Source organism: Lutra lutra, chromosome 14 (assembly GCF_902655055.1).
Source record: "Lutra lutra chromosome 14, mLutLut1.2, whole genome shotgun sequence".
Classification (NCBI taxonomy): domain Eukaryota; kingdom Metazoa; phylum Chordata; class Mammalia; order Carnivora; family Mustelidae; genus Lutra; species Lutra lutra.
In genome coordinates this window covers 81,549,587-81,564,085 of record NC_062291.1, presented here as the reverse complement: position 1 = coordinate 81,564,085, position 14,499 = coordinate 81,549,587, and the positions used below count along the sequence as shown (strand labels likewise).

At 54.4% G+C, this 14,499-nt stretch overlaps 1 protein-coding gene and 1 pseudogene across 2 annotated transcripts in view; both read right to left on the bottom strand.

The window, feature by feature from the left end:
* Positions 1-14,061, bottom strand: part of LHPP (phospholysine phosphohistidine inorganic pyrophosphate phosphatase) — a 121,730-nt gene extending 107,669 nt beyond the window's left edge. The window contains exon 1 of one of the 2 annotated variants that reach the window (XM_047702968.1): positions 13,862-14,061. In XM_047702968.1, coding sequence (XP_047558924.1) covers positions 13,862-13,986 — 125 coding nt within the window. In that variant the 5' untranslated portion in view covers positions 13,987-14,061. The remainder of the gene's footprint in view (positions 1-13,861) is intronic. The other variant, XM_047702969.1, reaches the window with a different exon arrangement.
* LOC125085395 (uncharacterized) lies at positions 2,697-2,800 on the bottom strand (annotated as a pseudogene).
* Positions 14,062-14,499: the final 438 nt, after the last annotated feature.

Sequence of the window (14,499 nt, the reverse complement as noted above, 5' to 3'; positions counted from 1 at the left end):
CAGAACGCGACTTCAGATGCCGATGACAAATGTGTAAATAACACAACTTGCTTCGGGACACTTCAGCCACGGGTCTCCTTTGAAATAACCACCGAAGTTCATAAGACATGTGCTTTAAAATCAAAGTACTCGTTTTAGGATCAAATCAGCCCTTGAAAAACATCTAGTGCAAAACGTGTGGGGAGTCCCCTCCCTGTGGTGTTCATCCATGCCCCCCCCACTGACGGCACCCCCTTTCTGACCATTTGGGACGAGTCCCAGGTCCCCTCTGTTTCTCGTAGTCACTGAAAATGATAAAAGCATGGTTTATTAGCGGAGTAAAGCATGACTACAACATTACATTAAGTCCTGCCTCGGGACTCAGTGTCTGTGACCTGATTTGGTCCAGAACCACATGCTTTCTTCCCTACACATGTCCCCGGGCCAGTGCCCGGCGCACAGTCAGCACTGAGCACGAGCTGCCTGAGCAATGAGCCCAGACACCAGCACCACTGTCCTCATTCTAGAGATGCCAAAACGGAGGGTCTGAGGGGCAGAGACCGATAAAGTCGCACAGCTGGTAAGCAGCAGAGCCCGCAGGCTGTAAACCGGCCCCGGGGGTGGGGGGGGGGCAGCTACGCGTGTGCAGACCTACATGTTTCCAGTAAGGGGAGTACTGTGCCCCCGGCAAGACCCAGGTCCAGGTGTGTGCGGGGCACACGTGAGTGTGTACAGGGGAGAGAGAGTGCGAGGTGAGTGGTCAGCACTGAAGGGAAGGCCCTGAACGGCCACTGCTGTGGACCGAGCTGCATTACATATATATATATATACACACACACACACACACACACACACACACACACACACATCCTTAGAAGACCACCAGCAGGGGCCCCTGGGTGGTTCAGTCAATTAAGCATCTGCCTCTGGCTCAGATCACGATCTCAGGGTCCTAGGATCAAGTCCATCCGGCTCCCTGCTCATCGGGAAGCCTGCTTCTCTCCTCTTTTCCCGAGAATGCCTGGAACACGTGTCCTCCCACAGGGCCCTGGCATCCCAGGGTGGGGTGCAGACCAGATCGTCCCTCTGAGACCCTGGCCACCACTTCGGCCTGCTGCCCCCTTCCCAGGAGTCCCACGAGAGTGGGATTTGCCCCCACGTCCTGTGGCCACGCCGGATCTTTGAACTGACCTTTACCTCATCCCGGCAGGACAGGACAAACCCGCCTGGTGCAATTACTGTGCGTCACACGAACTGGTCCCCTGCAAATCACCTCGGACCTCACACAGCTGCTGGCTGTCGGCATCTGCCAGGGGCGCTCACCCGAAAATAATGGAAACCCTCTCATTATGGCTCCGTAGCAGGTAGAGCGCTAAGGCGATTACTGGACATCCTGACCGACCTTGGCACAGCTCCACAGCCTGCTGCCCTCTCTGGCTCGCCAGAGGGGCTGGGAGGGGAGGCCATCAGGGGGCAAGAAGGCTGCCCCAGACAAGGCCCACCCAACTGGGCCCATCCTCCCTCCTCACTCCATTCCCCACCCCACCCTACTCCCCCACCAGCTCTTGGGAAGCTGTCACCTTTGTATGTCCTACAGAGGGCTCAAGTCACCCAGAGTCTGCTGTACCCTCCTCTACAGCCCAATCTTTGTCATCTTTCAAGGACTGGTTCATGTTTTCCCTCCTCCAGGAAGCCCCCCAGAGCCCCCATCCCTGGTCTGCTCAGGCAGAGCCCATCTTCAGCTCTGCTTTCACAGCCCTTGGAAGGTAGCAATGCCTTTCGTGGGAATTCCCTAACTAATCTGAATTCCAGATCTGATGGGCCCACGCATCATAAAGGAACAACATTGCCCTTGCCTCCAGAGAACCTCAGGAATAAACCCCATGGTCAAAGCTAATCCTGCCCGTAGGCAATATCGCCTCCCTACTGCATCTAATTCTTCAGTGCAAGGTTTCTAGAGAATTCCAGAGGAGAAAGCGTAAGGGAGCCAGATGCGTCCAGACAGGTGAACAAGAGGCTGAGCCTACGCACACGGTGCTGGACTGAGTCACTCCTTCATGCAGGCTATGGACCCAACGGAACAGCCATGCCCGAAGACACTCCACTGCCAGGCAGCAGGCCAGGGGGCCCAGTGGGGACAAGGAGGCACTTCGAAGTCTGATGACTGTGGACAGGGTACCAGCTCTGCCACCTAACAGCTGTGGGACCTTTAGCAAGCTCTCCCTTCTCTCTGTGCCTCAGTCTCCTCATCTGTAAAATGGGGATGATCACAGCACCTGTCCTGTCCCATACTGTGAGGCTTCAGGGAGACCCGCAACGTGCCTGGATGGGCCTGGCACACTGTGAGGGTTCACTCCATGCCAGTCGAGAACATCCACCAGGACACAGGAGAAACACACGGGAGGAAAGGGGAAGTAAGGGGTAAGGAGAGGGAGTCCCCCCATTCCTGTCTCAGCCTGCTCTGCCCCTGGTGCCACAACTCAAGATGTTCCCCGGCGGAGCAGGGGTCCTATGACTACTATAAGGGGAAAAGCAGCAGATAAATGAAAGGACATTCATGACACCTGGGGGGGCTGTCGTGAACTGGAACGCGGGTGGCAGCGCCTGCCAAGGCCCTCGGTGAGCATCAGTGTCAGCCGCCCTAATGGCACCCAGACGCAACCCGGACGTGACCCTCAGCCGGGCTGCGTGGGCTATGCCAGCCGCCGTCTCTCCTGGAAAGCTGCAGAGCTTGAAAACAACTCTGAGAGAGGATGTAGCAGATGTTAAATTGATAGAACAGATAATACACTTGACCTTAGCCAAAAGGCCGAGAAGTAATTAAGAAGTGAATCCTGCAAAGTACTTATTTGCTCTAAGAACCCCATTTTTTAAAAAATAGAGGGTCAAACAGGAGCCCGTGAGCGGAGCAGGAACAGTCCTGCAGTGATTCCCGCATTTCCTGCACCGTCACTGGCGCGTACCAACAGGCACCCTGTTGACTCAGGGAAGGACCCAGCCCAGGTCCCCGAGGCCCGGTGACAGGCATCAGCTGGGGTCAGGGAGCCGCCCTGCGGCTGGAGCAGCAGCAGAAGGCATTTTGCCCCCATGAGAACAGGGTCTGGCTCCCCAGCTGGGGTCCTGCACTTGCAACTTCGAATGCCAAGCATCTAAAGGTCAGACTCCTGGGGTCCAGGAGTCCTGACCATGATATGGGGTAATCCCAGTGCCTGGTCTTCTGCTCTCTCTGGGACTCGGCATGCCATGAGCCGTCCCACATGCTGGTGTCACCATCAGACCAGGAACACCAAGGGGCACCAGTAACAGCTTCTGCCAGTAGCTTGAGCTGGGCCCGCCGCAACCTCCCCCTTCCCTCCACTAATCAGCAGAGCTTTCTGCTGGGCTGACAGCCAGCCACTCCCCCACCTCAGGGTCCCTCCCCATTCTCCTCTGACATTCTGTGGGCAGCAATGCACATCACTGTGTCGTCAGAGCCCAGGCAAGAAACAGAGTCCAAAGTATGGACAGAAAGAAGAGAAGGAACAAGGGACAAGGTGAGACGCACATGGACGGGGCCTGGCTGGGCCTCTCAATCAGGCCAGCTGGCCAGGGACCTCAGGGAATAGGGACGAGGGCAGGTAGACATTGGGCAGGCTCCAAAGCCAGGGCCCTTAAGAAATACGAGGTACCTCCTCCCGGTGCCTGTGACTGCCTCACCATCCAGCATATTCTCTCTCACCTGCCTGAGCCTCAGAGCTCAGAGCAAAGGGGAATGCTGAGTCCACAGACATCAGTGTGCTATTTATTAATAAACACAACTTAAAATCAAGTGCAGGGAATCTAGAAACCAGAGGAAAGGTTCAACAGGATTCCACCAATGGCTAATTTCACAGCGGGAGACTGGGGTGCAGAGGGATGCAAGGTACCCGAGGGCGTGTGCTGAGGCGCTGTGGGTTCTCCGGACCACTCTCCAACCCTGAAGAGCCAGTCACCAGCCATCACAGGCCGGTCTGGGCCAGGAGCAGCAGGGGACAGAGGCCAGGCACACCCAGGGCGAGGTGACAGGAGCGGGCCAGGGCAGCCCGACCCCGAAAGCGACATGCCTACTGTGCCTCCACCACCTCTGGCTGTGTGGCTGAGGCTTCTGACCTGACTCTCCCATCTCAGTTTGCAAATCTGTAAAACGGGACACTAGCAGCAGGGCAGGGCTGTTGCAAATGTGATACTTACAAACCATATCAGAAGCACCTAGCATGCTGCAAAGACTCAGAAAATGCCAGTGTAGACTGACAGTACCAACCACAAAATGTATGTGTCTGGCAAGCCTGGGCTGGGGACATCTGGGCCTTGGAGGCAGGCAGTCTGACAGGAAGCCACATGCCTCATGAACTGGGGCCAAGAGGTGGGGAGCCCAGAGAGCACCACTAAGAAAAGAGGGCAACATTCAATCCAGTGAAGGGAGACTGGGGCAAACATCCTGGGGCACCCGGGACAAAGGGACCCCCAACAATAGCCATGACAGGTCCCAGGGACTGGCTGCCAGGGCCTCCCCCAGCCGCCCAGGGCACCACCCACAGGCTCACAGTGACTTCTCAAGACAATCTGGGAGACGGTCTCTGTCCGCATTTATAGATGAGGACCTAGGGTTCAGAGGGGCTGGGTGCCTCACCCAGGACCAGAGCACAGAAGAGAACCCTCTATTACGAACCGGCCCTCATGAAAACGTATACAAATGTGAGAAATACAACCTGGGCACAGCTGAGTGATTCTGGGTGGAATCAGCACCAAGTTCAACAACAGAAAGACTTTTTGTATTTGCAAAAGAACCACCCCTTCCCCACCATCTGACCGTTCAAGTCACAAAATGCTCCTTTAGCTCCTAGAGGTAGCACAAGTAAAATGGTGGTTTAAGAGAAAATATCCTACTTAATTTACCCCCCAGTGATGCACACGGGAAACTGAAACCTGCCCAAGATTCCATCACAATCACAGGACGGAGTTGGGACTCAAAACTTAGGCCCTCACCTACAAAAGCCGACACCTGCGTTCTTTTAGGTTCTTTTAGGGAGTGGCACCTGCTCTGGGGAGCACTCCGGCCCCCACTCTCCCTCTCAGTGAGGCATCCTCAAGCCAGGCTCTCTGAGTCTCTGGTTCCTTCTCTACACATCCTGTCGGCCCCATGGTCACGGGAAATTGCCCTTCACACCTCTACAGGCAGGGCTGAGGCTGGGTTTGCCAATATGGCTTCTCCGTACATCCTTGGGGTGCTAGGGGCAACACGGGGCGGGGGACGGGGTTCACGCCTCCTTTTGTAGGCCTCCTGAGTAACCCAAGCCACAATGCCCTCTAATCTCAGGGCTTCCGACCAGAGGCAGCCTGAAACATGTCTCAGTTTCCCTCCGTGTGGGTCAGGTGCACGACTCTACTGCTCTCCCTCCGATCTGTGCAGATTGTCGGGCCTCCTTTATCTTTCTGGACAAAAATGGTATTTCATACACATTATTCTAGAACATGTTTTACTGACCACATACAACATTTATGTGACATAACTAATGTCACATCAAACAGTGGCAGAATCATGGTCTGGGTGAACTGCAATCTATTTTCCTCCTCTTGTCCTGCTAGACGTGCCCCTTGTTTCCCAGCCACTCCCACAGAGGCATGAACAGAGGAACTGTGGTGCTGTCGGGGCGCCTGGCTGGCTAGTTGGTTAAGTGTCTGACTTGGGCTCAGGTCATGGTCCCAGGGTCGTGGGATCGAGACCCACACAGGTGTGCTGCTCAGTGGGGAACTTACTTCTCCCTCTCCTTCTCCCCTCTGCTCCTCCCCTGCTCCTCCCCCTGCTTGTCCTCTCTCTCACACATAAATAAATAAAATCTTTAAAAAATAAACTGGGGCACCTGGGTGGCGCCTGAGTCAATTGAGCCTCCGCCTTCAGCTCAGGTCAAGATCCCAGGGTTGTGGGATGGAGCCCTGCTCAGCGGGGAGCCTGCTTCCCTCCTCCCTGCCGCTCCTTCCTTTGCTTGCTCTAGCTCTCCTGCTTGCTTTCTGTGTCAAATAAAATAAATAGGGCGCCTGGGTGCTCATCGGGTTAAGCCTCTGCCTTTGGCTCAGGTCGTGATCCCAGGGTCCTGGGATCGAGCCCAGCATCGGGCTCTCTGCTCAGCAGGGAGCCTGCTTCTTCCTCTCTCTCTGCCTGCCTCTCTGCCTACTTGTGATCTCTCTCTGTCAAATGAATCATAAAATCTTTAAAAAATAATAATAATAAATAAATAAATAAAATCCTTGAAATAAATAAAATAAAATAAACTGTTGGGCTGTCCACTGGCCCTGATTGAATACTGTTATTCATCAAAATACTTTGATCATTTTCACTGACTGGCTTCATCATCAATAATAGATCTGAAGAGAGAAAATATAACATTTGTCAACACTGTTCTCTTATTATTTATTTTTTTTAATGGCGGGGGGAAGCTTCCTACCGCGGATTTCTTTGGGAAATAATGCTCTGAGTATGGAAGATTGGAAAGTTCTGGCTTGGGATCTGCAGGGACCTCAGCTCCCAGTGACCTGCGAGCACCAGGGCGAGGAGGCAGGGGTGTGGGGCAGGGGGTGAGGAGGATGCCATGTCAGGAAAGGGAGGCACTGGGCCTTCCAGTCCTCTGTGATTTGGGGGGAATGGAGAGGAAGGGGTGTGGTTGTTCCCATCCCGTCAGCCGGGGGAATTCGTGGGCCAGGCCTGGTGACAGAAGGGTCTGGACTCTACTCCCGCACCTTCATGCCCTAGTCAGGACTGTTTACAAGGAGGAGCCCCCCACCCCCCGAAATGGCAGCAAGTCCGCGGCAGGGTGATCTTGTCAAACACACTTTGTCCCAGGTCAGGGCTGAGTGAGGCAAGCTCCTGCTGGCCTTGACAAGCTCCAACAAGCAGCCTCCTCCCTCCAATATCCCCAAAGGGCCTCCTCTGGCAGGTGATGGGACGAGGCCCCCCGCAGGTAAGGCCCCACCCCAGCTGTCCCTCAGTCCCTAGCATCTCTTAGTATCGCCACTCCTAGGCCCAGATGCTCAGCCCTGGCGGCCCAGCATTGAGGAGGGGAGGGACGAAGGGGTTGGTCCTGAGGTCTGCAGGCTGGCGACTTCGGACAAGGTGCCCCTGGCCCCGTCTGTCGCCTCAAAAACCTGCTGGGAGGGGCCTTGGTGTCAACAGGGTCCCAGGGCTTCCGGGACACCCTGGGGCTTGAGAAGCCCCACCTGGAAGGATGGGCTGTGGGTCTGGCGGCCCTGGGTGGGAATTGCTTTATGAAGCGGCCCTGGGCTCAGGCCTGCTCCCTTCCGCCGGCCACAAAAGGGCTGGGCCGAGCAGCTGTGCTTTAGTGGCCGGAGACAGGATGCAGTAAATGCCCACCTGCCTTTCACATGCAGATGCCTCCGGGGCTCCCCTTTGTGCCGGCCAGCCCCCGGCCGGCCCCTGCAGCCCCCGCTGGGCCCGGCCCTCCTCTGAATGGCTCCCCCCGGAGAGCCCAAATGCCCAAGAATGGGCTCCAATAAAGGGCCCGTTGGGGGCACCCGGGCTGGTTACAGATGTCCCGTTACCACGCCCGCCCACAAATCGAAGTGCAGTGAGAGAGCTCAGCAGCACTGTCGCCCAGCAGCTCCAGGAAGGAGCCGGCGTGGCCTCCGAGGCCTGGGCCTTTGGTTCCATTTGGGGACACTCCAGCGCAACCGCAACGGACCCGCGAGGCTACGCTCCCCCACCCCAGCTCCCCAGCTTCCTGCCGGCTGGGTCTCCCCCCATCAGATATGGGCCTTCCCAAGCGCCCTTTACACTGATTCTCCCCAACTGCCCTCTGCCTCCTTCCCACCGAGGGTCCTGACAGTTCAGAAGTGCTCGGTAAACGCTTGCCGGTGGGAGTGAATGAAACAGCAAATGCCTTTACCAAGAGGCAGCATAGTGCTGAGAGGGACACGGAGGCCTTGGAGTCTCAGGAACCCAGGAGGGGTTAACATGGCCCAGCTACCTTTTCCACATCGGCCAGTTGCTGAATCTCTGGGCCTCCGTCCCTTTGAAAAGGGGCCCAAAATCCCTACTTGGGGGTGGGCTGGGAAAGCAGCTATGCAGTCAAGCACCCAGCTGGGACCCGACAGGCCCCCCTCAATCGCTGGTGACTGTGGTCCACATGGTTCTGGAAAGGAGGGTTTAACCTCCGCATGTGCTCCATGTCCCCAAAACGGTGGGACCCTTTTAGAAAACCTGGGGACAAACTTGTCACTGCAAAAAGTCTAGGAAGAAGAGTAGTCAGTCGCCCCCTCTTGGGTTCCTCAAATGATGTGCTTGCTGGCAGGGAGCCTGTGGTGCTGGGGGGGCTGCTGTGGGGTGACCGGTCCCCCAGAACCTCATCTCCTCCCCATCATGCTTGTCCCTCTGCAGCTTGCTCTCACCCCAGGGACTTTCCATTGAGCTCCTCGGACATCAAAGTGAGCCTCTCAAAGTGAGCCTCGCATATCAAGGAGGCCACCCAGTGCAGGTTGTAAAGAAAACCCCTCTCCATGGCTACAAAACACTATAGAAAGCAGCCAAACACACAGGGCACAGCGTCCTTCACCTTGGCAAGCAGGCCTGTTGTGTAAAAGGTTCCTGGGAGAGTCCACGTTTGGCTCAGGCGCTACAAAACAGGGACATGCGGCATGTGTGAAACATTCCCATGGAAAACTCCAAAAGCAGGGGGAACCTTCCAGCACCACCCTCACTACCACGGAGTGTCTGGGCCCTGGGCTTTGTGCCTGCCCACAGTCACCCACAAGGAAGGCTTGGGTGTGATCAGTGGGCCCCTGGAGGCCGACCAGAAGAGCCCAAGAGGGAAGGATGTCCAGAGACCCAGAGCGCACCGGGGTGTGGGTGGGCCCAGGCTCGGTGGGCGCTTGGCCACAAAGAGGCTCATCAGTGAAAACCCTACCCAGGAGTCTTTGCAACTGGCAGCAACGGGATGAGGTGGGAAGGCAGTGGACAAAGAGCCACCAAGTTCACTTGAGAAGGCCCTAGCAGATCAGGAGGAGGCATGGGGACTTGGTCTTATGGCCTGGGAGCCCCTGAGGTTTCAGAAGGACGAGGTCATTAGCAGTCCAGGCCCCTGGGCAACACGATGATAAAATCTCTCAGGATAAGGAGTGCTACGTCCCCTCACCGAAAACAATCCTGCGTGCTCTGGGGAAGGCAATCCCCCTCTGAGTCACAAAATTGGTTCTGATGTATTTTAAGATTGACGTCACACAGCTGTTCGACTTCTAGGGTACAGCTGCTACCAGAGACATCCCAGCTACTTAAATCAGCCTGAGTTAAAGTAAATCAGAACAGGGGCGCCTGGGTGGCTCAGTGGGTTAAGCCGCTGCCTTCGGCTCAGGTCATGATCCCAGGTCCTGGGTTCGAGCCCCACATCGGGCTTTCTGCTCAGCAGGGAGCCTGCTTCCTCCTGCCTCTCTGCCTACTTGTGATTTCTCTCTGTCAAATAAATAAATAAAATCTTTAAAAAAAAAAAAAAAAAAGTAAATCAGAACAAAACCGGGGCACCTGGGTGGCTCAGTGGGTTAAGGCCTCTGCCTTCAGCTCAGGTCATGATCTCAGGGTCCTGGGATCGAGCCCCGTATCAGGCTCTCTGCTCAGCGGGGAGCCTGCTTCCCCTCTCTCTCTGCCTGCCTCTCTGCCTCCTTGTGATCTCTCTCTCTGTCAAATAAATATTAAAAAAAAAAAAATCAGAACAAAACCCTCCTGGGAATGGGTGGGAAGGCGCCAGTGCACAACCCACGGAGGTGAACAGGCCGGGACCCCTCCCTACTGCCACACCCTGCGACTGGCACACGCATTTGCTGGACACGGACAGGTCTGTGTTGGCGGGGGCTGCGTTACTCAGGACGGGCTGCTGGAAGCCGCTGACCTTTCTCAACAACCGCTCCTCCCACAAAGGATTCCAAGTATGGCTCGGGCACAGCGGCTGGCAGTCAGGCAGACTTGGGTCCCCATGGTCCTTGGGCCATCCCAGCTGCGACCCTGGCAAGCCCCAAGCGGCAGTGGCTTCCCGTGGTAAAGGGGAGGCACAGCGCCCTCCACCCCAGACTGTCTGGGGGACCACACAAGACAGTGAGAGGCAAACACGGATACCGAGCACAGAATAGGCAGCCGAGAGCAGCCTCACCTGCCCGGAAATACAGGGAATATTGTCAATCATGTTGTTAACAGTGTTGTTTGGTGACTGCTGGCGGCTCCATTCATACTGTGCTGAGCACCGAGTAATGTACAGAACTGCTGAACCAACAGGCTGTCCCTCTGAAACTAATATAAGATTGTAAGGGCGCCTGCATGGCTCAGCGGTTAAAGCCTCTGACTTCGGCTCAGGTCATGATCTCAGGGTCCTGGGATCGAGTCCCGCATCGGGCTCTCTGCTCAGCAGGGAGCCTGCCTCCTCCTCCTCTCTCTCTCTGCCTGCCTCTCTGCCTACTTGTGATCTGTCAAATAAATTAAAAAAAAAATCTTTAATATAAGATTGTATGTTAATTCTATCTCAATAAAAAATTCCAGAACTTAAAGAAATAAATGTATGTATGTATGCATATGGTGCTGTCACGGGTCTATCCTGCACCTAGCACTGGGCCAAGAACTTGACATACATACATCATGAACTATCAGAGCACCTGCCCTGCACCCCCTTCCTTACCCTGTCCGTCCTTTCAGGTGCTCTAGTCCGACACTGGGAGCCGTCCTTTACTTCCTCTTCTCCCGGCCCCCACAATACTCCCTCATCAGCGGCCCTCTCGGTCCTACTTCCAAAGCATCTCTTTCATTCACTCCCTTCCCACCACCTCCCTGGCCCTTACCCCACCAACTCCTTCTGGACTATACAATGGTCTCCTAACTGCTTCCTCTGCTTTCTCTCCTGCGAGAGCATCTGGACATTCCCCATTTTGCAACTAGAGAGATCTTGAAATACCTGTAAATTGGGGGTGGGTACCTTTTTTCCGGCTTTACTGACATATCATTGACAGAGTACTTGCCATTCAAAATCTCAAATGGGAGATATATTCACACGGCTCAAAAAAACATTAAAAAAAGTTAATACACAAAGCCGTACAGTGAAGAAGCAACCACCCAACGTTCCCCAGTTGTCCGTCCCCAGCTCTTCAAACAGCGAACTCTTCCCCCAGCTTCCTTAAGCAAACATAGCAGCAGGAACACTGGCCTGTATTTCTGCCTTTTCCACCCAAAAGACAGCAACCACACAGCGGTTCTGGCTTTGCTGTCTTCCTTGACAATGCGTCTATGTGACAGGCACACTCGTTCCCTTCGTGCTGCGTGGTACTCCCTTGCATAGATGGATGGACCATGATACTCCCCTATCAGTGGATATCTGAGTTCTTTCCAGTGTTTTCCTATTTCAAAACTTATTTTCATGAATGACCTTGCACTGAGGTCCTTTCTCATGCATAAGGCAAGGCAATTTCCAGAAGTGGGACTGGTGAGAGAGAAAGCCGAACGGATCTTCCACAAGCAACGTAGGACAGGGTCTGTTTCCACAAACGCTCACCCAGAGAATGTATGCTCAAAGTTGTGCTTTTTTTTTTTTTTTTAAGATTTTATTTATTTATTTGACAGAGACACAGCGAGAGAGGGAGCACGAGCAGGGGTAGTGGGAGAGGGAGAAGCAGGCTTCCTGCTGAGCAGGGAGTCTGATGCAGGACTTGACCCCAGGATCCTGGGATCATGATCTGAGCAGAAGGCAGATGCTTAATGACTGAGCCACCCAGGCACCCCTCAAAGTTGTGCATTTTTGCCAGTTTTCTCATATTGATGAAAAAGGTACCTGGCACAGTTTCGATTTGCATTTCTCTTATCTAAGTAAGGCTGAACATCTTTCCTGTGCTTAGGGTCATTTGCTTTTCTTCCTTGTGACTAACTGTTTATATCTTTTGTGCATTTTTTATTAGGCTGTCGATTTTTTTTTTCTGTTGATTTCTAGATTGTGGGGCATAATTATAAAGGTCCTCTACTCCAAGATTTCAAAGGAAATCTCTGTGTTTGGCACTTATACAGCTTCACCTTTTACATTTCAAGTTATTTAAAACATACATCAGATCACACCACGCTCCTGCCTGAAATCTTCAGTGACTCCCCACTGCACTCAGGATAAAATCCAGGCACCTCTCCGCGGCAGGTTCCTGCTCTAGCCATGCTCCCTCTCTTTGGTTCCCTGAACATGAATGTGCCAAGCTCTCTTCTGCTGCTAGGCCTTTGCAGCTGCTGTTCCCTCTAGCTGGAATGCACTTCCTCCGCCCCTAGTCCAGACGGCCCTTCATACCCTCTGGTTGGGTCCAATGCCCTCTCTGTCCAACCTCCCCTCTGTCCCTTTTTCAGCCAATCTTACATTTACTTGTCTGCATCCAAGTTTACTGTCCATTTCCCTCCAGACATGAGCCCCATGAGACTTGTCTGCCTCAGTCATGGCCCTGAAACTGTGGCCTCGTGCTTCCCCACACTAGGTACACGTAACCCCAAAACACAGCCAGTGCCCTCTGCTGCACTCCCATAATGTTCTTGGCTTCATAAGATGCTAATGCATATATGTACTGATATGATCTATATGTACTGATATGATCTAATCCTAGCTGGCAATAAAAATGAATGAACTGGGGCGCCTGGGTGGCTCAGTGGGTTAAAGCCCCTGACTTCGGCTCAGGTCATGATCTCAGGGTCCTGGGATCGAGCCCCGCATCGGGCTCTCTGCTCGGCGGGAAGCCCGCTTCCTCCTCTCTCTCTGCCTGCCTCTCTGCCTACTTGTGATCTCTGTCTGTCAAATATATAAATAAAATCTTAAAAAAAAATTAAAAAATAAAAAAAAATAAAAAATAAATGAACTAACAAAAAAAAAGATGCCAATGCATAATGTTCTTGCTTATGACAGAGTTCATCTGAAGCCTTAGGGTAAATAGGAACTAAGGCAAAGGGTAGAACTTAAACCTGGACTTTAGGAAATGAGGCTCCCGGGGCCCTCAGGAGTCTCCTAGGACAGGGCTGCCCTTCACATGTTCTCCTTGCGGCCATGTCCCCCTTTTCTGAGTTCCTGGTCTCTCAAACACCTCCAACTTTGCTACACAGGACAGTTTGGCTCCTGTACAGACCAGTGGAGTGGGCTCCCTGAGAAGGACCAAGAGGCTCACTTAATTGCCAGCTACAGGTAGGTAAACTGAATCCTAGTGAGATCAGGCCATTAACCCAGGGTCCTCCCACCAGTGAGTCGAGGAAGCCAAGTCCTGGGCAATTAGCCCTTCCTGGCTGCCCATCAAAATCATGGCAGCACTGGCCTGTCGTGCCAATGGCAATTACAAAGCGGAGAGTCCAATGGTGCCAACCGTGGTCCCTGCGTGGTCTTCTGTGCACGAGATTTGGTGGGCAAGATGCCCTCCTCCTCCCCTCCCCCCCCAACAAATGATGCCAGCACATACTTCAAAGTTTTCTGGTAACTACATTAGCAAAAGTAAAAAACAGGTGGAATCTAATATATCTTATTTAACCTAATCAAATTATTATCATTTCAACATGTTATCCCCACAAAGCAAGGTCTTTCCGTTTTTGTCACTAAGTCTTGGAAATCCGTGTGGACGGTGCCCTTACAGCGCATTGCAATTCTGCCCAGCCCTATCCCAAGCGCTCAGCCGCCGCAGGAAGTCAGGGGCTGCCGGGTCAGGCAAGGAAGTTGGGGGTTGGGGCGACGGGGTCCAGCCAGGGTCGCGGGGGAGACCCAGAGCGAGGGGCGGAGCCAGAGCTGCAGCCCCGCCCCCGGCAGCGGCCAGAAAACGCAGGTGGGACCCGGCTGAGCGCTGAGTCTCGCGCCCACCGCGGCCGGGGGGACGCACTCACCTCGCTACCGCCTCCACGGAGCCAGGGATCGGCACGCCGCCGTCCTCACTGCCATCGTACAGCACGCCCGAGATGTCGAGCAGCACCCCGCGCACGCCCTCCAGCCGCTCGCCCCACGAGGCCATCGCGCTCTGCCGTGCACCTCAGTCTCCGTGCACCTCCCCTCCGGCGGGGAACTGCGGCCGGGCTCGCCGCGCAGGGGCGCCTGGGAAGTGTAGTCCCGGGCTGTGCAGTCCGGCGGGGCGGGGCCAGCGCAGCGGGCCGGGTGCAAACCCGGCTCCTAGGGTCGCAAACCGGGATTCCCGGGTGCCGCCTCTCCGTTCCCGGGTCACACGCCCCCGAAATGGCAGCCATCTCCCCAGGAGAGCTCAGTGGACAAGAGGCAGGAAAAACAAAACATTAAGCCCCTGGGAAGTAGTCAGTCTCCCTAAAAACCAAAACAAGGCAAATCAAGATAAGGAGGCACCTGTAGAGGTAGGAACCCTTAAAGAGATCAGTACTTCATTGGTGTCCTCATCTTTTTGCTGAGTGTGACGGCCCTAAAAGCAATGGAGATAGTTGGACCAATTGGCCTGATAATCCCGCGCCTGGGAAGTGATGCTAGGGAAGTGATTCCAAAGACGGTGAGGGCAGTGTAA